Genomic DNA, 25,591 nt, shown 5'->3' on the forward strand with positions numbered 1-25,591 from the left:
ACTATTTATTTTTCAGCACTTTTTTGGACATACTATACTATGACTTTTTAATCCCTTTTTCGACATACTATACTGTGACTTTTTTATCACTTTTTTCAAAATACTACAATATGAATTTTTTTGACATAATTTACTATGACTTTTTTTGACATAAACATACTATATTTAGAGTTTTTGTGAGTTTTTTGGCATAATTTTTTTACTTTTCGACATACTATACTATGACTTTTTTATCACTTATTTAGACATACTATACTATTTCTTTTTCATCACTTTCTTCGACATACTATACTATCACTTTTTTCGACATACTACACAGAATTTTTTTAATGACTTTTTTCCAACACACTGTACTATGATTTTTTTTTATCACTTTTTTGGACGTACTATTTTATGACTTTTTTTGACATACTATACTGTGACTTTTTTTTATCACTTTTTTGACATACTATACTATGACTTTTTTTATTACTTTTTTTTTAAAATATTACACACTTTTATGATTTTTTTTCCGACATACTATACTATTACCTTTTTATTACTTAAAAAAAAAAAATCGACATACTATACTACGGCTTTTTTACAAGTTTTTTTCTGACATACTATACAATGACTTTTATCGACACACTTTACTATGATTTATTTCTCATTATACTGTATTATGTCTTTTTCTGACTTTTTCCATGATATTTTGACTTTTTTATGACATACTATGACTTTTTAAAGATTTTTTTGACAAACTATACTGTGACTTTTTTTTTCATACTTAAGGTCCTTAAATGTAGCTAAATTGATTCATTATCTTTTAAAACTAGAATTTGACACAGGGCCCTCTATAAAACCGGGTCAAGTTAGGGTAATAATGCAAAACTTAGCTTAGTTGGTATTGTAATTTTATGGTGAAAAAAAACACACATTTGCAATTAAAGGTTGAAGTTTTTATTAATAAAAGTTTACAGTCAGTGTTACTCATACAAAAACATTGATTGAGATTTCTTTTTCTGTTCTCTGCAGGACCACGTGGCCATGGCAGGTGTCAGTGTGGCTTCAGTCTCAAGAAGAAGTTGCCAGTCCTCTCTGTAGTGGCACCCTGATCAGCCCCTGCTGGGCCCTGACATCTGCATACTGTGTCAGCAGGTAAATCTGTCGCTGAACTATAAATCAGTTCCTACAATGAAGCCATCTTCAGTCAGACCACAGAACACCATGAAGTGTCCATTCACCTTCAGATTCTTCTCTCCTGTCTCCCACAGGTTTGGCAGCGACCCGTCCAGGTTTGTGGTGCGTGTCGGGGCTTCAGAGCAGACTCTCACCCCGGAGCGGGTGGTGCTTCACAGGAAGTTCAAGGGTCAGAGTGGAGGTCACGATCTGGCTTTGTTGAAACTACCCAGCACCAAGGGGCACTGTCTGACCTTTGACCTCGAAACCAACGCAGCATGCCTTCCTGCTGCAGACGCAGCATCAGGAGGAAATGCGCCATCTTCTTGTGTTGTCATGGTTACCACTGGCTGGACAGGACCAGGTAAGTATTTTTCTCTCTAGTGTGTTTAGTGATATATTTTTAATCATCAAACAATACTCAGAGTGTATCTAAAAATATGTTTAAGATGTTTTTGAAGATGGAACATTTTTCATAATTCTTTGGTTTAAGGTTAATGACATTCCTTACAAATGAACTAATTGATTTCAGCATTTCTGACATGCCGCCTCTTTAATCATCTCATCCATCTTTTCTTTTCTCCCAGACTCGGTTCTCGCATCTTGGGTCCCTCTGATGTCGTCATGGCAATGTAAGAAGCGCTATGGCGACAGCTTTTCCAGCCACGGCACCCTGTGTGCCGGCAGTCCTCCAGACACTAGCCTCCTCCATGACGACAGTTGTCAGGGCAACTCTGGAGGCGGGCTGGTGTGTCAGGGGGAGATGGGTCGATGGGTCCTCACTGGGGTCGTTGCCGGGGGTTACGGCTGCGCCGACCCCTCCTCTCCCGCGCTCTACACTCGAGTCAGCCGCTTCAGGAGCTGGATCGAGGAGGTCATTGACACGCGAGCACATCCAGAGGAACTGCACGCACACACAAACACACAAGAAGATCTGACACACGTTGACAATGAGCTAACACACACACATGAGGAACACACACACGGAGAGGGCGAGGATAAATACTTCCACGTGCATGACGAGCTTAAACACATACACGATCAACAAGAAACAAATGAAATCGATGATATTAAACAAAAACACACACGTCATTCACACACCAAACAGCACGTTAACACACACACTAAAAGCACACATAGCCACCGTGTTGGGGATGCCGACACAAACACACAAATTCTGGTCTGATTGAGGCCGTGCCATTGGCTGACCATCTGTGCCATGTGACCGCCTGAGGAGGAGGAAGATGATAGTAACCTTTAAAAGAAAAGAAAGATGCTCCTAACTTAGGTCTGTGCTCATTTCAAATCTGAACTCAGTGTTGTGTTTGCGGTTGCTAATCGTCGGACGAGTACAGCGGTGTGGGCAGACCTTCCTGAGCTGCCAGGATGACAGAGTGTGTGGGTGATTTGTGGTACTTTACATGTGAGCTACAGCCTGTTGAGAGGCAGAACAATAGCTGGTGGGGTCTGCAACGTTTAGGTTGAGCCTGGCATGCTGATCAGGGCCTTTCACTGATACTGAAAATAAAAAAAATCAGCATGGCATGTATTTTAAGGACAATAGTGTTAAAGATATTCTGGTGGATATTTCTAAGACGGTCACACAAGAATCTATGCTAAAATTCACCTATTAATGTGTGTATTCAGTGTGTTTCGTTAGACAAATCAAACAAACAAACCACCAGAACATCTAGAATAAAGGCTGACTGTATATCATCATCGTCCCTCTGAGATTATAAACACAGATTAAACTCCTGCATCATATGTCACAATTGAAAATTTGATTTTTTTCCAACAGCGGCTCATCTCTTCAGGCTGTTGTCTTATACCTTTACTGGTGAAAGTGCTGTTTCGACCCATGACTGAGCTATTTAACCTGGGACCATACCAATGATTCTTGATGTTTTAGTGTTTAGTGTTATTAACATTTAAAATTGCAGGCTTGATATCAGAAAGTCTCTGACTATTAATGACTCACCAACCTGAGAGATTTTTCACAACCTGACAGACCAAATGTTTTGAATAGCTTACAACTGAGTTATAAAGCAACAATTGATGCATTAATAAAGTCATTACTTACAATTGATATGATCCCTTTATAAAGGATGTCTTATTAGAAAGCTTTCTATTAAGACAATGCTCACAACAAGGTCTACAATTAAACGCACACAATGTACATATCAAGTATTCCCTCAACAATAAATGTTAAATCTGCATTTATTTTTCGTCAAAGTCACATTACTGTTCAGAGGTCCCGCAGCGCATTTCTTCTCAGATCAGTTAAACTGCATTACCTCACAACAATATTGGAGAAAAACCTCTTGCAGTGATGGATTTCACAACTGAAACAAGAATCTCCTAATTGATTTTTTATCCCAAAAGGGAAAACTATAGAAACAATGTCCACCTGGAAAAATATACACAAAAAAATCCTGAAAAACTACAATATGGTTTTCATCAGCAGTTGAATCAAGTGTATCTATTTTGTTGTTATTGTAGTTAAGGAGCTAAAACTTGCAAAAACATTGGTATGGTCCTTTTTAACTGTACAGGAAATTCTTTCCTTTCAAAGCCATTGGAAGCGGACTGTCGGGTCGTAAAATATTTTTTTGTACTGATTCCAGCAGATGGCTCTAGATAGATAGATGAATAGATAGCTACTATTCCTGAGATTAGATAGTATGTGTTACTGCATTCATTCTTGACTGAATTAGATAGCCGAACTCTTGAAGTTAAATGTTGTCTGTTCTGTTGTACTGTGAGCAGATGTGCAATCTAACCAGAAGATGGCGATATTGCTCTATTTTCACAGGCTTGTTGGATAACATGGCCCTGATGGGTCTTTTTATACTGTTGCTATACGTGTACGAACTTGACTTGTGCTTTGATGTACTGTGAACCATTGTGTCGTGAAGCATCTTGTAACCTGCAACTGCTGTTTCTCCAACATGGACCTGTCCAATGCCTGTTATAATCCTGTACATAAACTCAATCCTATCACTACTCCTTCCTTCCTTCCTTCCTTCCTGAGAATTGATGTTTTACCATGCAGATCCTGTAGGTTAATGTAAATAATGTATGTCTGTGGCTGGACGGTGTGGGATCAGTGTAAAGTCTTAAACGCCTTCTTTACCTGTGTTAAACCCGTCAGCTGTTCCTCAGTGTAATGTGCTGAATCATGGATGAGTATTAAAACATACCTGGTGTAAACAAGCATTCAGTGTTGGTGTGGCCTCTCTTCTCTGTCTTATTATTTCTTAGTTTGTTAATGTTAAAGCCACCAAATAAGGGTAATTATGTGATATGCAAAGGGATAGCGCCATTTTCCACACTCAAAATAAATTGATGTATGTATGTATGTATTTACAGAATAAGTATAAGTAAAAAGATAGCTTACAAAATATGTAATTGCCTCCTAGTAAATGAAAAGTACATCTGCTTAGCTGCTGCTGGCTAATTCTTATTGAAAACTGTAGAATAAGCGATTTATAAATTAGCATAAATGACTCAGCTTTTGGGACATGGCTGAAAATAAAAAAAAAAAAATTATGAAATGATTAGGAAATCTTTAATGACGGGCTGCAGTTATTGGAATAAAAGTATAGATGTTGAGGTGTAAACTTATGAAACTGCAAACAGATTTTGCCTTTTCCTGTATGTTACTCAAGCTCAGACCCCCCAAACAAGCCCCCTTCTTCATAAAAGAAATACAGCTATCAGATACATGTAGGATACAGTATGATAATAGATAATAGGTTTGTCTGTACACCTTTAACTCAGAGTTGGGAGTCCAGTGATAAAGTGGAGTTACTCTAAATTAATCTGGATTATTCCATGTGTTGAGAGTATTATGGAAAAGAAAACACAATCTTCCATATTAGTCTGGGAGATGAAAAACAAAAGCGGATATATTTTCCAGGAGGTAACGTGGTTTACGCAATGTGGCAGGCATGGCTTCCTGCAGCAGTCGGTTATGTGAAGAACAGTTTCAGTTTTCCGATCTGCTTGGAGGTCTTCACTGAGCCTGTGTCAACCGCCTGTGGCCACAACTTCTGCAGGGCCTGTATCATGGGATACTGGAACAACAGCAACCTCTGCAAGGAGACGTTCACGAGGAGACAAGAGTTAATAACCAACACGACAATCCAAGAAGTCTCTGAGCATTTCAAAGGGATGTGAGAAAGAAGCATGGATGAGTCTGCTGCCCAGTGTGGAAACAAAGCTAGCGACATATGCACTTGGAGTAAACTGAAAGCTGCAAAGTTCTGCCTCAAGTGCCTGACATCTTTATTTTTTTGGCTTGCTTTTATTAATAGGACAGATTAAGTCAGGAAAGTGGGAGAGAGAAAGAGAGGGGGATGACGGTCAGGAAAGGGCAGCAAGTCAGAACCAAACCCGCAGACGCTGCAGCAAGGACTGAGCCTCTGCACACGGGGCTCACGCTCAACCAGGTGAGCTAACCAGGCGCCCCGTCTGACATCTTTTTGTGGAATTCATCCAGAGCCTCACCACAGAGTCGCAGGCCAGCCAAGGTTAAACTGGACAACAGGATGAGCAAGAAGCACAATGATCTTCTGGTTCTGCAGGATAAATAAAAATATCTATCACTAAAGACTCGGATCGGGGAGACGGAGCACAAAGTAAGACGGATGATCCAGGGGAAGCTGCAGAAGGTCCACGACCATGAGGTCCATTACCTGGTGGAGGCCAGCAAGAAGGACGCCCAGAAGGACATATTAGACAGTGCGAAGGTGTTCGGAACTCTCATTGCCTCGATTGAAAGGAGACAATCAGAGCTCATTAAGTTGATGAAGAAGAAGCAGAGGGCAATCAAGAGGACAGCGAAGAGCTTTATTAAAGCTCTTGAGCAGGAAATAAGTGCACTACAGCGAATGTGCACAGAGCTGGAGCAGCTCTCATACACATTAACGACCATTTCCACATCCTCCTGAGATTGTCATCTCTGTCCAGCCTTCCACACACAAATGAACAGCAAGAGTTCAGCATCCAGAGTAGTTAGTACGAGCACAAAAAGTTGAGAAGACTGCGAGACGAAAACCATCCAACTTTGAAGTTAACAAATAAATTGAGAAGTTCGGGACTACGTTGTTGATGTAACTCTGGACCCAGCCACTGCACAGTGCTCCCTCGCTCTCTCTGACCATGAGAAGGCGGTGAGGGAAGGCAAGTGGCAGAAGAGACCTTTCAACCCCAAAAGATTTACAGGATTATTGGGTTCATCGGTTAGCCCTCAGGAAGATTTTACTTTGAGGTGCAAGTGGAAGGGAAGAACAAATGGGCCATTTGAGTTGTTAGAGAGTCTGTCAAAAGGAAGAAATGGTTTCCAATATCAACTGAACATATATACTGGATGATAGAGCTTGGAGATGGTTGTAAAGCCAACGCTGCTCCCCTCTGTTATTCTCTACCCACAGAAACTGAAGAAGGTTGGGGTGTTAGTGGATCAAGAGGAAGGGTGGGTCACCTTTTATGATAGGCCTACCGAACGCTAGTCTCATATTTACTCATTCATCGGCTACACTTTCAACGAAAAACTCTACCAATACTTCTATTGCGTCATTGATGATAGTGCACCGTTGGTTGTAATACCTTTCAATTCTGACAAATCCCACGAAAAGTTAAAATTTGTTTGCTTCTCAGCACTTTTTCAACTTTGTTACCCTGTCTGTGGCAATGCAGTTTTTTTAATTTAACAAATGCTACTAAAACAGGAGTAAATAATGCATTTATTGGTGACTATTTTCAGCCACAGATTAATAAATGATAGTAAGTATTTACGGCAGCAGGATGTTGAATGTGGGATTGACTCAAAATAAACGACAGTGCCCTTGTTCATAGTCACCCAGTGCGACAGAGTGGTTCGTTTAAGTTTGTTAATAGGGGAGCTCTGCGGTATTTGACAGAGTAATGAAGTTTAGCTAAGCCGACAACACTTGGTAGGATCAATGTATTGTTGCTTATGTACTTTTTGAGAGATTTGTTGACAATAACAAAAACTGAATAAAATAAAAAATGTGATAGCCTATAATATCATAACAACTTGTAATAAAACTCTTCAATGCTGCTCATCACTTTAGTAGCTCAATTGTGATGTTTCCTTTACAGTTTTGTTTTCAATTCTGATGTAAATCACTCCAGTATTTGTCTTTGACAAAATGAACAAATATCACACAATGAACATGTTTTCGTGAATTGTTGTTTGGAATTTGGTTGGAAACTCACCTCTAATGATGACTTGGAGACTTGTGAAACTGACTTTGGAGGATGAGGAAGTCTGTCAATGGTAAACTTGAGGGATTGGCCTATAAATACAGAAACAAGGTTTAATTTTAATGATATGATATGAAGTATCTATATTTAATGGAATAAAAGGAATCCACAACAAAAAAGTACCTTTCTGTTACACTTTCACAAGCCATGCTTGGACAGCGCCGACATCCTGTACAGCAGAACTATTTCGTACTGTTTGGTGTATAATTATAAAACTAAAGACATCAATAATTCTGTGTGTTTTAATCGTTTTTAACCGCGCTTTGTTTTAATTTTTTTTAATCGTTTTTTTTCTTCAACTGCTCTTTAATGTTTTATGTAAAGCACTTTGAATTGCCCAGTTGCTGAAATGTGCTATAGAAATAAAGCTGCCTTGCTTTGCCTTGTGTGGTCCTGATGTTGTAAATAAATGCTATAATCCCCAACTTGAGAGTACAGTAGTGATGGCACAGTGGATATAACATATGCCTTTGGTGTGGGAGATCTGGGTTCGATTCCCACTGCGATACATCAACCCAGAGCAAGACACTTAACCCCTAGTTGCTCCAGAGGCGTGCAACCTCTGATATACTGTATAGTAATTGTAAGTCACCTTGGATAAAAGCATCAGCTAAATGACATGTAATGTCTGGTTTTTTTTTTTTTTAAACGAAGACGTCAATGGCCATATCACTGAACTCCTTATAATACAGCCATGCTAAACTCAAGGCTTCAAAACCATTGTAGATCCATGTTCAAAACCCATGTAAAATATAATACATTTAATAAAAATGGCAATCAACAAACCCATGGGTAACGTCACTGCTGCAACGTCGATTAGTTTTTACAGTCTATGGTATTTACTGTGGGCCTTGTTTTATAAAAGTACATTTTCATGGTTTTTAAGGAAGGAGCTGTGCCTGAATAGAAATTATTGGAAACAATAAAAACCCTGAGATGAAAAACAAGGGAAAATGTCCTTTAACACCTCAACAAAGTCAAAAGTAATTTAGATTCAGAAGACTCGTTCTGGGCCAGATTTTCTCCTAATTTTATTGACACGAAGATTCAGAGGTCAGAGAGGGCTAACAAGACCCATTCCCTCAAGACTTTCTCCCTTCTTGTGTCTTTGAGAAAGTAAGTGTGAACTAACCAACTGCTGAGCTCTCCTCATTAATCACACAGAAAGCAGAGGAACCAGGGGGAGCTGTCCTACATCCCATGGACACGCACACACAGACTCTATCCTTAAAATAACTGGGACCATCATAAATAACACCACAAAACCTTTTTAAATAAGGCTGCAGCATTACTCAACACTTCACAGTGCTCAACGCAGCTAAAATAAGAGCAATGGAAGACAGTACAAAGGCTGAAGTGGTGAGACGATGCACGAGCTGTTGAACGGACAGCAGTGATTGTTTTATCCTGTGTTAATGGCTCTGGAGGATATGCAGCGTTATGCAGGGCTTAATCTGACTTTATGTGATGACAGACGAGTATGGAGGGCAAATATTATGCCAGCTGTGATGCCGGGTGGTGTTCAGAGCATCCAGCCAACCACAGAAACATTGTCCAGTTTTATTTGTGCTTATTTTACTCAAATCAAAACCTTTTTTTTTTTTTTTTTTTGCTTTAACAGCCAGCGACTTCATGTTAAATGTAACCTGAAACAAACTACAAGAGACTACATGAGCAGATATTCAGCATGACTAATCAATGTTGCAGTTACATAATCAGAAATGTGTGTTGCATATCTCTATTAGCTCCAAATTTGGTGATTTCAGGTCGAGACTCTGCTGATGAAACATTCTCAAAACCCAGGCTGAACAGATAAAAAATGCACAGGCCAAAAAAGGTGTTAAAAATACATCCAGGGTTAACACAAAACTGTTTTAGCAGGTTGTTTGGCCTGGGGATGGATGCCTTACCAATAAGATATTTGTTGGAGACAAAAGTGTTTTCCGTATGACAACTAAATCAGACATGAAAAGAATGTGTTTAACAAAATAAACCAGTCGAGAGAGATAAAACAGTGCTGAAATAGTATTTTTATTAAATACTTTCAAGATCCAAGTTTGAAGAATAACAAAGCTATGATGAAGACCAACTAACACTCAGACAAACACTTGATAGTCGTCAATTCATGGTTCATTTCATTGTACATCATGATCATGCAAAAAAACTCCAGCATCCATGTGAAGGCTGGGGGAGAAAGCACAGCCCAATAGTATATCATTACAACGCAGGGAAAACGCTAACATCGAGGGCCTCATACCAAGCTACGGCTCCTGAATCCTTTTTTTATTTATTTTTTTTTTATAAATTTTGCATTTTTTTTTTTTTTATATTTTTCATGTCACCTATTCAACATTCTGGATGGAGGATATTCTTATTTCAAAAGATGCAAATATCATATATTAACACTAGGCTCCATCCTTATTCAGGTAGGTACATGGTAGAAATGTGTAACTGAAACATGCATATAACTAGGTCTCCAGCTCTGATTCAACAGTGTAGGTCATAAAAACCTGCACACCCACACCAACTCTTTCTCTGGCTTTTAAAACTCCTCTTAACTGAGCAGGCAAGATTTAAAATCACATAGGGTAGATTACATTAATAAATAATTTAGTCCTGTCAATCAATCAATCAATCAATCAATCTATGATCACTCAATATATGATTTGTGTTGTCTTTACTTCCTCCCTCTTCTCCCTTTTTTTTTTTTTTTTTCCTGTGTGAGAGGGAGAGTGCAGAACTCCAGCTTGGCAGATCGGCAAATTACCAAACGACAAGTTAAACAGCAACAGCGACGACAACGAAAAAACGCAAACCAGTAACACAGAAACAGAGAAACAACAGAGAGAGGTACAAATAAACATCTCAAGAGCAGGAACTCGTTGGTACACGGAGGAGGGTGAAGGTGGTGGGGGGTTTAAGATACGACGGTCGCGGATGGATGGAGACAATTAAGCAGCACAGCAGGGGGTGGCACCATGGTCACACAGCAGTGGTGCAGATATGTTACAAAGCCTAAACACACCACCAGGCGTGTGTGTGTGCGTGTGTGTGCGCACATGATATGAAGAGACAGCTCACAGCATTGGGGGATCACGAGTTAAGGACACTATGATGAAGGTCTTCATGTTCAAAAACTCTTTTTGGGCTAAGGGGTCTAACTTTGTTCAACCTGTTATTTCTTTTATTCCCCCGTCTCTGAAAACAGTCTTAGGTCCACGGGACTAGAGCTGGTAGCCCACATGAGTTCGTTTATTCAGTGTGTTGTTTGTCGTCAAAGATCGAGAGCTACCAATATTTTAAGGAAGTACTGAAAGGAGGAGAATTAAAACAAATTGAAAATCAGTGAAAACTAAACTAGATCGGGGTCACAGAGGTCATGGGGTGATTCCCAGATGCACAGGATGAGCGTCTCTTAGATACATGTACATATATTACACTTTTCTACATATATCTATACATACACTGTTATTACACAGTGATTATAAACAAACCAGGCCCTTGCAGAAAGCAGAGAAAAAGGAGTGGGAGGGTTAAAAGAGGGAATGGTTTAAGAGTGAGAAAAAAAAAAAAAAAAAAAAAAAAAAAAAGGAGAGAGAGAGAGCGTGGGGAGGGATTTGAGGGAGAGGCGGCGGGCAAACATGCAAAACGCAGACGCCGATCCCGGCCCACTCTCTCCCTCCACTGCAGGCAACAGAACGTGTTAACACGCAGAGGTTAGCTTTACACTTGCACAATAGAATCCCTCTTTTTAAAAACTCAGTTGCTTTAAAAAAAAAAAGGAGCCTTGAATATACGATCAGACAAAAAAAAAAAAAAAACTAAAAACAGAGAGGCTCCGGTTATTCACAGGAACGTAAAGGGAACAGGACGCTAAAAACACAACAAAAACAAAAACGCCCCAGCCCCCCACCCCAATCCCACAACAACACGATTTTCCGTTCGGTCGGAAAAACAAGCACACAAACAAAAACACATAAAAAGCCTAAAGTTCTACACTTTGGTGCTTCATGTTTTTGATATCAAGTTTCTCTTGCCATCAAGTTCTCTGACTGAGCCGACTGGATTTTCCCCCCCTTCTAGAATTCAGATGGGGAAAATCTCCCTGCATCTTAACATCACCGTCCGGGTAACGAGCACAACGCTTTCTACCCGACATCCCTAGAATGCCAAAAATGTGTCCAAAATCTCAGCTGCTAACCTTACAACTCCCCTCTGTTCCTCCCTTATTAGATAGTGAATATAAATGCTTGGTTGGGTTTTGGTGGTTTCTGATACATCTAGTCATAATTTACACAGCATATTCATAACTCATACTCATAAACTGTCACAAGTTCAACTGTAAACCCTCTCCTCACGCAGGACGTCTCATCTCGCGCAGGCAGAAAAAAGATGGCTGCCATGGGGAGGGATAGAGGGCAAAGACTCGCCCTCCAATCAGGCGCCAGATGCATGCATCATCCCCTGGGGGCGGTGTCTTGTGTTCAGCCGGCCCCCAGCAGGTCAAAGGGGGGACAGGATTGGTTGGTATCGTGGAGAGGGATGCGATCTCGCCCGGCCGGGCTCCTGGCACTAGCCAATCCACGCAGAGGACGTGCCTCTTAAAACACGCTCGCTGAAAAAAACTGCCCCCCAAAACATACACTCCAGTAGACTGGAGGCTCAGGACCACTGGGGGAGAGGGGAGGAAACAGGACACAAACAAATTAAATATTTCTTTTTTTTTTTTTTAAAGATAAACTAAACTTAAATGATGTATCATAATTTAAATTGTTACTACCACTGGGTAAAAAAAAGTGAAACATTTTTTAATTTCTACACATGGTGGCTTTAAAATGAGCTCAGTTTGTGTGAAGCTGTAGGTGTGTGTGAGGAGACTACCTGATCACTGTAGTGGTGCAGCAGGCGCTCCTGAGCAGTGGAAGTGAACGTTGAGCCACTTGCCATCGCGACGATGCCACACCCTGGTCTCCTCTGATTGGCTGGAACGAGGGCGGCCTGTGGTGTCCACAAACTGCGTGAGCCGGATGTAGGCGATGCACGCGGCATCCTCGCCGATCAGGTGCACGTGTGGGTTGAGCAGAGTGGTGTGCACAGGCTTGCTGTTCTTGCTCAGCACTGGTTAAAATAAACAAAGACAGACCGAAAAATGTATCAAGGCAAAAACCAGATAGACTGGATTTTGTTTTAAAAGTCGTTATTAGGGCCCGAGCGCCGACAGCGGCGAAGGCCCTATTGAAACTGAAGGAATTATTATTTTCTGCAAAGTAATTGCCTTTTTGAGGGGCTTTACATATTCAAAAACTCACCAAATTTGGCGGTCGCATCAAGTCTGGTGAAAGATTTTGTATTTTAAGGGTTTTGCGATTAGGCGCACAAAAATGGCTCGCTAGCGCCCCCTAGAAAGTTAAAAAAAATTGAGCCCCTGCAGTGCGTTTAACGTAGACTCACGAAACTTGGTACACATATGTAACATGTCAAGATGTACAAAAGACTTCATTAGAGCCATACCCTAAACCCAACAGGAAGTCCGCCATTTTGATTTCAAAGTTCGAAATTAGTGCAATTTTGGCCATTTCCACATGTCGTACTTTAACGAACTCCTCCTAGAGATTTCATCCGATCAACTTCAAACTCGGTCTGTGCCATCTTAAGTTAAAGATGAAAAGTTGTTAAAAGAAAAACTTTTCGTCATAGGGCGTGGCCGTGGCGGGGCGGCCATTTTGTGCGTTTCGCCGCCGAAACAGGAAGTGGGTGTAACTCGAGAGTACGTTGTCCAGCTGGCTCGAAACTTTTCAGGATTCATAAGAGTCCAACCCTGAGGACAAATAAAGGCCGATATTTATTTAAAGTCCTAGCGCCCCCTAGTGGCAACAGGAAGTAGGCCTAAAACTATACGTGCTATACTTTAACGAACTCCTCCTAGAGATTTCATCCGATGGACTTCAAACTTGGTCTGTACCATCCCAACACCTTAACGATGAAAAGTTATTAAAAGAAAAACTTTTCGTCAGACGGTGTGGGTGTGGCGTGGCGGCCATTTTGAGTGTTTAGGGATGAACAAAGAAACTGTAACTTGAGTTTACGTTGTCGTATCTGCCCGAAATGTCTCACGATTGACAAGGGTCCAGGCCTGAGGACACCTACAGGGCAAAATGGACTTTTGGTCATAGCGCCCCCTGCTGGCAACATGAAATGCGCCTTATATGACAAACATCATCCGATTTACATGAAACTCAGAATGTGTGGGCTACATGTGATAGTGAGCCGCCCCCTATAATATGACCACGCCCACTTACTCAGGCCACGCCCCCATTCATAACATTTGAACCGTTTAAGGTATAGCCTTGTGTGAGGTGTCATTGAACTCAGCAGAGAGTTCCTTCTTAATTGGTGATGGTTTGGCCCGCCCCTAATGCTTAAGCCACACACCCTTTCATAACATTTCAACCGTTTAAGGTATAGCCTTGTGTGAGGCATCATTGAACTCAGCAGAGACTTCCTTATTCATTGGTAATGGTTTGACCCGCTCCCTACGCGTTTCACAGCTAATGAACCACATGACGTAGAGTCTTGTGTGAGGTATCGTTGAACTCGGCAGGGAGTTCCCTTTTCATTGTTGACGATTTGCGGCGTCTGAGTGCCGCTCGAATGCACGCGTCTGCCGGTAACCCCGACGCGCGCAGAGGTGCGAGGGCCCGTCCATCGCTGCTCGCAGCTTTAATTTTGCTTATTTTCTGTATGTTGTGTGCTTGGGTAACGTGAAAGGTACTTAAAATCTACTGTATTATTATTATTATTATTATTATTATTATTATTATTATTGTTATAATGATGATGAGAAAAAGTCCACAAGTAATGGAAGTAAGTAAGTAAATACTCATGAAGGGAAATGATGTTGCATATCCTCTGAAATCTGTTCTGACAAAACAAGGATTTTGAAGAAGTCACATTGTCTCTGGGAACTTGGGAGTGACATTTTATAGAACAAAGGATTAATAAACCAAGTATTTGGCAGATTAACAGTGGAGTTTACCACATTGGGACAGTTCAGATGCTGTCAGGAAAGTCGTCAACCAAAAAGAAAAATGCAAAAAACACATTTGCTTGATATTTCTAATTAAAAAAAACGGACTACACTCTAGTGATCCTTTGAGCAGAAGCTTTACCTGGGTGGTATTCTCGGTGCTGGCGGATTAAAATAAATGGCTGTGATGTGGGTGTGTGTGTGTGAGTGGAACAGGAGACTCACAGTTTTCAAAGTAGAACTTGTGAAAGTCCATGCCCTCCACCAGGTTCCCCAGGGCCTCGGGTTCAAAAGAGGTGAGTCCAGGATCACAAATCCTCCTGAGAAAGAGCACCGAGAAAGAAACGGAGACGGTGAGAAAGTATGAGTGGGTGAAAAGACATTAGAGAAATCAGAACAGAGAAGCAGAGTCTTGAGAGAACAAAGCTCCAATGAATCCTGTCCCAATACATAAATTTCCCTTCTTGCAGAAGCACCAATTCATCTGCTGCTTTTTGGTTATACACGTGTAGTTCTACTCACGTGTAGGCATCGAAATCTCCATTGTTGATTGCTTCAATCAACTGCTCCGTTATCTTGATGATCTCCTGTTTACGAGCTACAGAAAGAACAAGAGAGAGAAAGAGACAGACAGAAGGTAAATGGTGAGAAGCCAGTTAGGAGGTGAGACAACAATTAACTGTGTGGTGGTTTTGCTTGATGACATTTTCTCTCATCACTTCCAGCTCCTGCCTTCCCTTCAGGCTCTCTCGGTGTAGCTACAGCTCGACGCTCCTCTTTAACCTCATCACTCGGCCCGACGCAGCTTCCTAACTGCAGCTCGACCGCATCACTGTCTGTCACTCTGCTTCTCACCTTCTGTATGACACAAAAACTGACTCAACACTACTCTCTGCTCTCTCACTGCCACCAAAACAACTACAAATCCTTTTGTCACTTATTGAGAGTAGTAGGCTAGATGGAGCCGGTTACCTCCAGGATCTGGGCTAAACTAGGCTAGTGCTGGGGGCGTCAGACAGAGTTATGACACGCACGGAGATGAGAAGAGTATGTATGGACTTATCTAATTCTGGGGGATACGGTGAATAAGCTAAAGTCCCAATAAGTCGACGTGTTCCTTTAAATCTTCTGTTTATTAATGTGAGTATTATGAAGCCTCATTTTTCAACACACATTTTAAAACATCAATGAAATCACACACAAAGTTCCAACACTACATACTGTAATTGTTCCTACTACAAAAAGCCATCTTAAAAAAAGAAAAGGCTGGCGATATTCTCCATTTTACTTCTTGTCAACAAATCCCATCAAAAGACCAAAACAAACAATGAACTGATCCTACTAACAAGTATTCCTCTGTGCCACAGAGCTCCATTGTTGTCCAAAGACTATTAAAAACACATCAATGATCATGGCCAATGGTGGCACTGTGGATTACCACACTTTTGGTGTTTTAGTGACTGGAGCACCAAATGTATATTAATCCACAGCTGAAAATAGTCTCCATCAACTGCACTATTTCCTCCTGTTTCAGTAAAACTACAATGCCCAGCTGGTTGAGGACATTACTTGGCCTTTTTATAAAAAATAATCTATATACAGGTTTTCTGCAGGTTTCACCAAGTCAAATTTAAGACTTTTTAAGACCAATATGAAGGCAATTTAAGACCTATATCACAACATAAAAAAAAGACATTTGAAAAACCCATCAAACGTCTGAAACAATTCCCCAATTTCCTCATTCGCTTTATAGGACTAGTGTCTAGTCACCGTGTTAAGGACACAGAGCACCTCTGCTCTTAGTGTTGGCTCTGATCCAAGAGCGAAACGGAGGTGGTTTACGGGAGTTGCGGAGCTGCTGTGTGGGTCTGGCCTAGCCAGTGTGGAGGTAGTGCTGGGGCTGGAGCTGCCAGATATTTGGCAGAAGTGGCTGACTGTCGTTTGCTGGAGACTAGGGCTGTGCAATTGATCAAAATGTAATCGTGATTATGATTTTGGCTCCCAATGATCACAAAAACTGAATAATCGAGAAAAACAATTATTTAGCTCATTAAGTTTTGCAAGTAAACTCTTATTTTCTCTTGTGTTCTGAATGAAAAAATAAAATTTAGTATTACGGCAAATTTCACAGTTTTTTTTTCTGTTGATTTATTTTACTTTTTCCACTTTTTTTAAGTTCAATAATTGCAACATCTTTCCAGAAGTCAACGAGTAATCGTGTAAAATAATCGCAATTTCAATATTGACCGAAATAATCGTGATTATATTTTTTTCCATAATCGAGCAGCCCTACTGGAGACCCTTCACAGCAGTTACAGGTTTCTCACTTTTTGCATGAGACTCCGGCGCCCGTAAACCCAACGTTCCCAGTTGAATTGCTTTCTTGCATGAAAAGCAGTTGGCTTCAAATAAGATGTTAGGAACTGGCTTTAACCGAGCCCTACCTTTTATTTATTTTTTTATTCTCTCTTTTTTTTTAGCCATCGCTAAACTTGCACTTCCCCATAGCTGAAGAATAAAATCCATTTCATGTCTGTGTTACAATCCAAAAGAGACTTATAACTGCGCCAATGACACGAAAGATTATTAACTGCAATATAAGTTGCATTTTGGTCTCATTTGTAGTTGTAATACAGCAAATTATATTTGGATTAGTTTTATACAGTCTATGATTTGGACTAGCAAAAGAAAGAACCACAACACCACGGAATAAAAAACAAACATTCTAAAGCGCTGCAAAAGCATTTCAATGAGCATTAGAAGTATAATCCGCTGGTGTAATCCTCGTATTAAAATCTTTGGTGCAGAATTAACATAACGTGCAAGGATCAGAACGTAAAGCGTCGTCCAAAAGAAGTAAATCTTGCCATAGCGCAGTTCGGCCTGCCGATATTTTGACATTGCGATATAATAATAATAATAATAATAATAATTAATAGAAGGTTCAAGGTTCTTTATTTGTCATGTACACAACAATAACAGAAGTAGTTGTTGGCAATGCTCATTAAATAACTAAAAGAAAAACAAAAGTAAAGCAAAATCTGATTGTAGAACAAAAGAAAAAAAATCAGATTCAAGTTCTCAACCCTCCTGCTGTCCTCGGGTCAAATTTGACTTGTTTTCAAAGTTTCCACATCAGAAATGTAGGTATCCTTTAAGCAAATTGCCTCAAAACAACATGGATTGTTCCATACAATTCTCTATGCAAGTAAAATGAAAGGTCAGATCACTACTTTTATTGAATGTGATTTGGTGTTCCAATACATTTTTATAGCATTTAAAAAAAAAAGAAAAAAAGAAACTGTTTCTAAACAGTATCCTGACTGAACTTTGAAAGTCTGTGATTATCCACTCAATGGTAACCATTTGTCAAAATAATTTTTCCGCTCAAAAATGAGGTATCATTTCATATAAATTAGGTTGATTGACCATGAATTCCAAACTAAAGTGTAAAACTAGTGGTAATAGCTTGATGTTTGTGGTGAATCTGGTGGTATTGAACATTTTCAAATTTTACCCAGGAGGACAACAAGTTGCATGGTCGACGGGAAGACAACAAGGGTTAAGTAAAGTGTATAAAGATTAAGAAATGATACATGATAGAAATGATATGGAAAAGATTTATATCATTTTGACAATATATATCGTCATATCGCCAGCCCTACATTATCTGCAGGCTGCTTTCCTCATCCCTGAGAAAACTGCCATTTCAGAGATGCAAGGTTTTAGTGTGCAACAAAAGCTACAAGTGAGTAGACGGCAAGGAAAGCGGAAGTCAGTTAGTCAAGACTGTGTTCTTACTCTGCTTAGTGTTGCTTTTAGCAGTGACAGTGTTGCTCCCTAGTGGAGCGGTAGACATGGAGGACTGTGAGAGCTCAGAGTCAAGGCAGGAGCTGTTGCCCGTGCTGTTCCATGCCATGCGCTTTACGTCATGCGGTGGAACTGAAACACACAACGGTTGGTCAACAAATACAAAACACATGGATGGATGACAAGATGCCAGAAACATATTTGATCACACACACACACACACACACACACACACACACACACACACACACACACACACACACACACACACACACACACACACACAGCAGTAAAACAAGTCACAAAACTAGGCACAAGCTGCGGTGGGTTCAGTAGAATTAGTGAGAAATAAACAAAGCGTTTAAGTGTGGGTTTATGACAGACATGCAGATGGGTAGCATGAGAACAGGATGGCAGCTGGAAGCGAGAGCAGTACAGCTCTGGTTGTGATGCTCTGTGATGTGGAAGTCATTTATCTGCCTGCTCTGCTCCCATCAACTCTACTCTTTATGTTCGTATACATTAACAAAGCCTCGCCTGATGAGCTGCAGCACCCAGCAGAGAGCGGATCGAAGCCATTGTTTGATATTAGCTCATGTTATGCCTGTGGGCAAACTAAGCATGTTCAGGAATGAAGGTGGGAGCGGAGGAAGGACACAGGAGGAGGAAAAAAGATCAGATGGCCACTTTAGTGCAGGTGTGTCTGACAAGAGCAGGAGGACAAGAGGAGAGATTATAGAGTATATAGGGGGAAAGAGGTGAGATAACGATGTAGAGAAGAATGGTGTATTAGAGAGAAATGGAGAAGAAAGTAGAGAGAAGATTAAAGCACATAACAGAATAAAGCATCAGAGTAAAAGGAGGAATGCAGGAGAAAATGCAAGGACAATGAGGAACCTGATGCTCTATGGTGTGCATGGTTCCAGTAAAGTCAGACAAGGGCTTGTCAGACTGGTTTAGGACACACAGCTGCAAGGTAAGCAAGGCTTCCTCCAGGTGAAGCTGTCACATTAGGAGGACAAGGGGATAGATGGAGTACACACACACACACACACACACACACACACACACACACACACACACACACACACACACACACACACACACACACACACACACACACACACACACACACACACACACACACACACACACACACACACACACACACACACACACACACACTTCAGGGTTCCCACAATGGCCCTGATGTAAAAAATGTCAAGACTTTTCATGGCTTTCCATAATTAGGTCAACATGTCTCCGTGACCTACAAAATTAGTCCCTGCTGTCTCTAAACAAAAGAAAGTTTGTTCTGAGAACAGTGAAGTTAGGTCCAGGTGGGGAGGCAGTTCAGGTGCAGTTTTGCTCTTAGAAAGTATATTACAGTATTAATGGCTAACACAGCAGGAAATGACCATCTGCAACTAGTGTGTATAACAAGTTGTAAAATGCATCCGAGTAATGCATCCCTGTTAAAAGAAATATTCCGGTTTATTACAACTTGGGTTATTATTGTAGTTTTGGCTGATTGGTTACGACAACACTGCACTCAAAATAATTGAACAACAAAGAACATGGCCGATATGGATATAATAAATGTTCATGGATGTTTATATGGATGTTACAAAATACTAATTCCACTATCACTCATAAAGGCGGGCTGCCGGTTCAGATTATAGTGCCACTGCGGTCCCTGTCCTTATTCTACCATATACAATGACTTTGAGGTATACATATTTTTATTATTATATTGGCAGATATCCTGAATTATTGCCAATAATCCTACGATAAGTACGGTAAATTCAATTTTATTTGGAAAGTTAGTATGTAAACCATGATTTATAACAAACATCTGGGTAATCATTTTACTGTTAACCTCGTTTCTCTTCTAAATACATTTTTGCTGACCTGGGCCATGTTCTTTAAATGTGGCTTAACATGATGCTAACAGGCTAAAATGACCCTGTTTATCTTCATCCTGCTTAATTGGGATAAATGTAATGATGGTCCTTTAACCATCAGAAAAGTTATAACTTAGTTTCTTCTTTATATATATATATATATATATATATATATATCTCCTCCATGTGTGTAGGTATTTCACTCTAAATTGCAATAATTACACTAACCGTTACCTACATGTTCTATATGGGGGTTTTCTCTAAAATGTTTGGGTCATGAACCAGCTAACTGTGAATAAGATGCAGATACGTTTTAATCCAGCTTTTGAAGAACTGATATCCAGACTTGTGCCAAATCATCAATGAAATCAAACTATATTTAGTTCGGTGAACAGAGAACAGGAACCTGCGGGATTGTTTAAAACTTGTCTGACTTCTCTTCACAATATCAAATTTTATGTTTCCTGAGTTTCCGTGAATCATTTTCTGGACTGCCCTGAATGTGGTATTTAAAATTTAAAAACATAAAAAAAATTCCAATATTCCACAAATTCCAAAACCAGTGGGAACCCTCAAAAAAAGCTTGGTGGATCAGAGTGAGGGGGCTCAAAGATGTAAGATTGCCAGTGACTACAAAAAGCCAGGGTGGGAGTAGGGGGTGGGGGGTTGGTTGGGTGGGTGGGTAGGGGTGTTAGGTCCTTGCCAGTGGCGACCGTATAGCTTCTGGTTGCCATGGATAAACTTACTGGCAGGTGAGCTTTGAGGTGAGGGCAGAAGTGGGGGCATCTCCTCTGTGGCGCTGCTCTGACTCAGCGCCGAACTGTCCGCTAGAACACACACACAAAACGCAGCCAGACACACGATAAATACATACATCCACACACCACAGGCAGACAGGCAAGAGTGTGAGAGACACTTGTTGTATCTCAGCACACTTGCCAGTCACTGCAGTCAAATACACACACTTCACTAAATGGGAGACAGAGAAAGAGAGAGTGGATAAGAACTGGAATATGGGACTAAAACACTCGAGTACCTTTCCTACCTTTCATTTCCTCCTCGTCGTTGGTGGCGTTGCTCTCTGTTGATCCCTGGAGTGCAGAGAAACAAACAGAAAGATACTAAAATTAACACAGCCAGCTTTAAGGTCCAATGGGCTCGAGAGTGCAGCAGCTGGGTGATGCTCGGGCTTTCAGACGGACAAAAACACATATCTCACCTTGACTCCATCAGGAGGGTTGTGCACCACTGTGCTCTGAGATTCCTGAGATGTAGAAGAGAACAGTTAGTCCAACACATCTGAATCCTGGACCAGTGCCTCTCAACTGGGTTTAAACTGGGCCCTATACTCTACATCAGTCATGGGGTGATCCCCTAAAGGTGTCAAGAACACCCATGGCTAGGGCTAGGAGACGAATCAATGTTTATTTTCATTATCAATTATTTTATTGATTCATTGTTTTGTCTAGAAAATGTCATAACATTGTGAAAAATGCTCATCAGCATTTCCCAAAGCCCAGGTAGACATATTTAAATTAGCTTCTGTAGTCTGACCTACAGTCCGAAACCCAAAAATATTTAAGTTTACTATCATAGAAGACGACAAATACCAGCAAATATTAACATTTTAGAGGCTGGAACCAATTCATTTTTGGCCTTTTTGCTTAAATAAATGGCTATAATAAATGTATTATCAAGATTGTTGCAGATTCATTTTCTGTTGATTGACTTATACTCAAATTGTATTGTGATGATATCACCACACTGGGGTACAAAACTGAATTAGTTACTGCAGCTTTAGTTTTTTCTTGATTTATTCTTCAAGTTAAAACAATATTGATAATCAAAATAGTTGCAGATTAATTGTGTAGTCTATCAACTTAAGCTCTGTTTTCATCTGATGTGGTACACAAAAGTGGAACGCAGTTCTTTGCATTGAACATCAATAAGTTATGTGATTTTGCACACATTTAGTATAACATACAAAATCTACTATATAATATTCTAATTAATATTCTGAATTGATTTCAGCCATATCGCCCAGGCCGACCCATTGCCTACTTTGGAGTCCTGCACCACCAGTTGAGAAGCACTACCTTACCAGACAGACAGCGTAATAATGTAATCATACCAGCCCAAGATGTAATATGTAATGCATGGTAATAAAGCGTCTTAAAATCACAACATGCTAGAAGTGGATAAGTTAAGTTTGGCAGTATGGTAAGGATGTCAATGGGGATGTTAATGATGGCAAGATAAACAGGTTAGAGTGAGAAAGATGGTTGAATGTTAGGATAAATGGTTGCAAGGCAGTGTTGACTTAATAGAACAGTTAAGGGATTGCTGATTAAGTATAAGAGAGAAGCCAATAACAGAGGACGTTACAGGATAAGACTACATTTCATTTGGATATCAGCTAAACCTGGAATCTACGGTTCTCTGAGCTGCCACTTCAGAGGCTTATAAATCATATAAAGTTCATGCTCAGAATTTTAAAAAGGTGCACATGTGCAGCCTGAGATTCAGGGTAATGAGCATTTTTAATAATTTCCACAAAGTTCAACTGATTTAAAATTCAGTAACACATGTGCACCTTGGGGGGTAAAATGGCCAGAGGATGGGTACTGCTGGGACAGGCAATGTTACGGTGCAACACCTCCTGGATGGTAGATGAAGGATGACAAGCAGCGACTAGGACGATGGAGGGTGAGGAACAATGGATTACTATGCAACTATTGGGAGGAAGGGGGTGGGGGGGTTAAGAGGCGGTAACCAACACTGCGGCGGCCTACTGTACCATCTGGGCGTTGGTTGCCATGTTGGTGTCTTTCAGGGCATTGATGGCGCTCACTATACTGTTCTTACTGTTGTTGGTAGAAGGCTGGGACGAGAACGCAAACACTCAAAGTGAACACATACGTTGCACACACACACTCACACACAGATGCATTAGAATCATACGCCTTTTAGGGAATGGGGCTAATGTTGGTCGAGGCTCCGAGGCTGTTGAGAGCTAACAGGGTAAATGAGAGGGTGAGTGCTACAAAATGGCCTCTAGATCATCCTTTTAACTGCCTCACTAACTCGCTATGCCTCCACCACTTAACTGCACAGAGAGACCCCTGGGGCAGAGGAGAAAGAGAGGGAGGCAGGAGGGAAGGGAAATGCTTAATAGCAGCAGAGAATGATGGCGACTGCTCGGAAAAGAGAGCAGCAAACCTTTAACTGAGACTAAAGGTGAAAGAATAAAACCAACACAAAAAAGAAGTGATTGATAATTATACAAAATAATGTGACTAAAACTGGGGGGCACTTCAACAGAGTTTCTCAAACTTGTGGATGGAACGGCAGGAATTCTGGGATCTAAAAAGTTGAGAAACCCTGAGATGCAGCATAATCCCCTACAGAAATGAACGGGAAATTAGAGCCAAAAAACAAAACTCTGGAAAACCCCTGAAAAACAAAATCATTACTGTACGAAAAAGATATTCCTTAACATAATTAAAAGGTGGAGAAAGTGAGCTTAAGAGAGAGAAGTACAGAAAAAGAACAGAAGGCAAAAAAGGGGTCAGCTAATAGAGGAGAGACAGGACACAGTGTAGCAGAACAGAAGAGGGCAGAGAGGTGACGAGACAACCTTACCTTAGCAGAATCTGACTTCTTGTTGAGTAAACTTTTGCATGCTGAAAAAATAAAAAGATAGAAAGGGAGAGAAGCCGGTACAAGTTTAACTGTTGACAACAGCATTCATGCCAATCTGTACAGCTCTCTTTCAAAAGATTTTTTGTAGAGCTTTTATAGAAATCCAAAACTTTAGCAAAAACCTGGATCTAACATTTGTCATATCTATGAATCCCCAATACCCAAGCTTTTAAGGGCAAATAAGTCTAGATGTTGCCAAAGAATAACATGCATTTAATGGATTTCTTGGGTAGGTTTTCCCTTGGCTGTACAAGTTGCTACACTCTGCAAAACCCATTCACATCATAATCCATTCATTGCCATCTGGGGAAAAAAGAGAGAAACCTGAGAGCAAAGTAAACTTCCTAAATCCATTTCCTCTCTGTAAGATCCCAGCAGATCTAGAAAGAGAGTGATGGTCAGACTCAAACTGCCGCCAGGACTGACGGCAATGAGCTAGGTTAATGTAAATCATTGATTTCCTTTAAGGGTCCTAGTCACTTTCCCTTTCTGTCTAAAGCTCTCAGCTGTCTGTTGCTTTCGTTTCTCTAATTTTCTACTGACACACACAGGTTCCAAAAAATCTTGTGTTTCTTACCTTTCAATAAGAAATGGGAAAAGGAAAGAGGGGGAGAGAGGGGAGAGTTGAAAGAGAGGGCTTAGTATTTCAATACAAGAGAGTTGAGATAAGGGGCACAGCATTTACAGCAGCAGAAAATATCAAGTGACAACTCATGCTCCTTAATCTTGGCTGTTGCGTCGAAATGCAGCTTCTATCTTGGCCTGGCCATGCAGCATCCAAAGTAAAAAATAAAATTATATATATATATATATATATATATATATATATATATATATATATATATATATATATATATATATATATATATATATATATATATATATATATATATATATATATATATATATATATATATATATATATATATATATATATTTTAACCAGGGAAAGGAGAGCAGATTGTTCGGAGCGCAAACATCTGCTCCTAATTCGGCTAAATCTTCTACCAAACAGCCACCAGGGCGCTAATTGTGACAGCATGAACACCATGTTCACATGCTCTCTAAATCCATCCTTCCATTCTGCTCCTCCAGAGAATGATCACCAATTTCACGACAGGATGGATAAGGTCAAGATGACCCACAGTGGGAGGGCTGCACCACTCAAGCAACATAACCAGCTCGATGATGAACATGGAAGGACCGATTAGAGAGCATCTGAAGTTGCATCTCCCGAGAACATTTTACATGATATAACTCCACAGGACACCCACATGCAAAAGGCTGCAAGACAAACACCTTTCTAGAAACATACAGAAATACTACAAAACACACACGGTCCCATTTTGCTCTAATGTCATTATAAAGGAAACATCATGAGCAAACTGCCAAGCCTTGCTTCAGCCAAACTCTACAGAGATGTGCAAGGAAGCAGTTATAGTAATAAAAAAAAAAGCCAGGATTTTGCAGTGATGAGTGACATCATCAGACGACGAGTCCAATCTGGAGTGATGATGTCACACATGAGATTCACGAAAACTTACAAGACGGGCAACTTGGTCCAGTCTCAGTGAGGAAGCCCGCATTCTGAGGGCTCTAGCTCACAATCAAACCACCACAAACACACAGAATCTCAGCGCACCCATCACACATACCAGGAGTTTCTACACTGAGGTCATCTACCCTTCTACCCACATTT

General features: G+C 40.5%; 2 protein-coding genes across 15 annotated transcripts in view; one reads left to right on the forward strand and one right to left on the reverse strand.

Moving 5' to 3' along the window:
• LOC120551201 (neurotrypsin-like) overlaps window positions 1-4,374 on the forward strand; it is a 32,332-nt gene extending 27,958 nt beyond the window's left edge. Inside the window, exons 12-14 of the mRNA XM_039788429.1 lie at window positions 1,015-1,137; window positions 1,254-1,522; window positions 1,746-4,374. Of these exons, the coding sequence (XP_039644363.1) occupies window positions 1,015-1,137; window positions 1,254-1,522; window positions 1,746-2,344 (991 nt within the window). The 3' untranslated portion in view covers window positions 2,345-4,374. The remainder of the gene's footprint in view (window positions 1-1,014; window positions 1,138-1,253; window positions 1,523-1,745) is intronic.
• A 5,085-nt stretch (window positions 4,375-9,459) lies between these two features.
• The window catches only part of LOC120551205 (calcium/calmodulin-dependent protein kinase type II subunit gamma), a 47,442-nt gene continuing 31,310 nt past the window's right edge, over window positions 9,460-25,591 (reverse strand). For 2 of the 14 annotated variants that reach the window (XM_039788445.1, XM_039788447.1), the window contains 10 exons: window positions 23,833-23,873; window positions 22,988-23,071; window positions 21,410-21,454; window positions 21,227-21,281; window positions 20,937-21,017; window positions 18,278-18,418; window positions 14,999-15,074; window positions 14,702-14,796; window positions 12,331-12,567; window positions 9,460-12,120 (listed from right to left, as the gene is read on the reverse strand). In XM_039788445.1, coding sequence (XP_039644379.1) covers window positions 12,335-12,567; window positions 14,702-14,796; window positions 14,999-15,074; window positions 18,278-18,418; window positions 20,937-21,017; window positions 21,227-21,281; window positions 21,410-21,454; window positions 22,988-23,071; window positions 23,833-23,873 — 851 coding nt within the window. In that variant the 3' untranslated portion in view covers window positions 9,460-12,120; window positions 12,331-12,334. The remainder of the gene's footprint in view (window positions 12,121-12,330; window positions 12,568-14,701; window positions 14,797-14,998; window positions 15,075-18,277; window positions 18,419-20,936; window positions 21,018-21,226; window positions 21,282-21,409; window positions 21,455-22,987; window positions 23,072-23,832; window positions 23,874-25,591) is intronic. The other 12 variants (XM_039788448.1, XM_039788451.1, XM_039788454.1 and 9 more) reach the window with 8 other exon arrangements.

This window comes from Perca fluviatilis, chromosome 21, assembly GCF_010015445.1.
Source record: "Perca fluviatilis chromosome 21, GENO_Pfluv_1.0, whole genome shotgun sequence".
Taxonomy (NCBI): domain Eukaryota; kingdom Metazoa; phylum Chordata; class Actinopteri; order Perciformes; family Percidae; genus Perca; species Perca fluviatilis.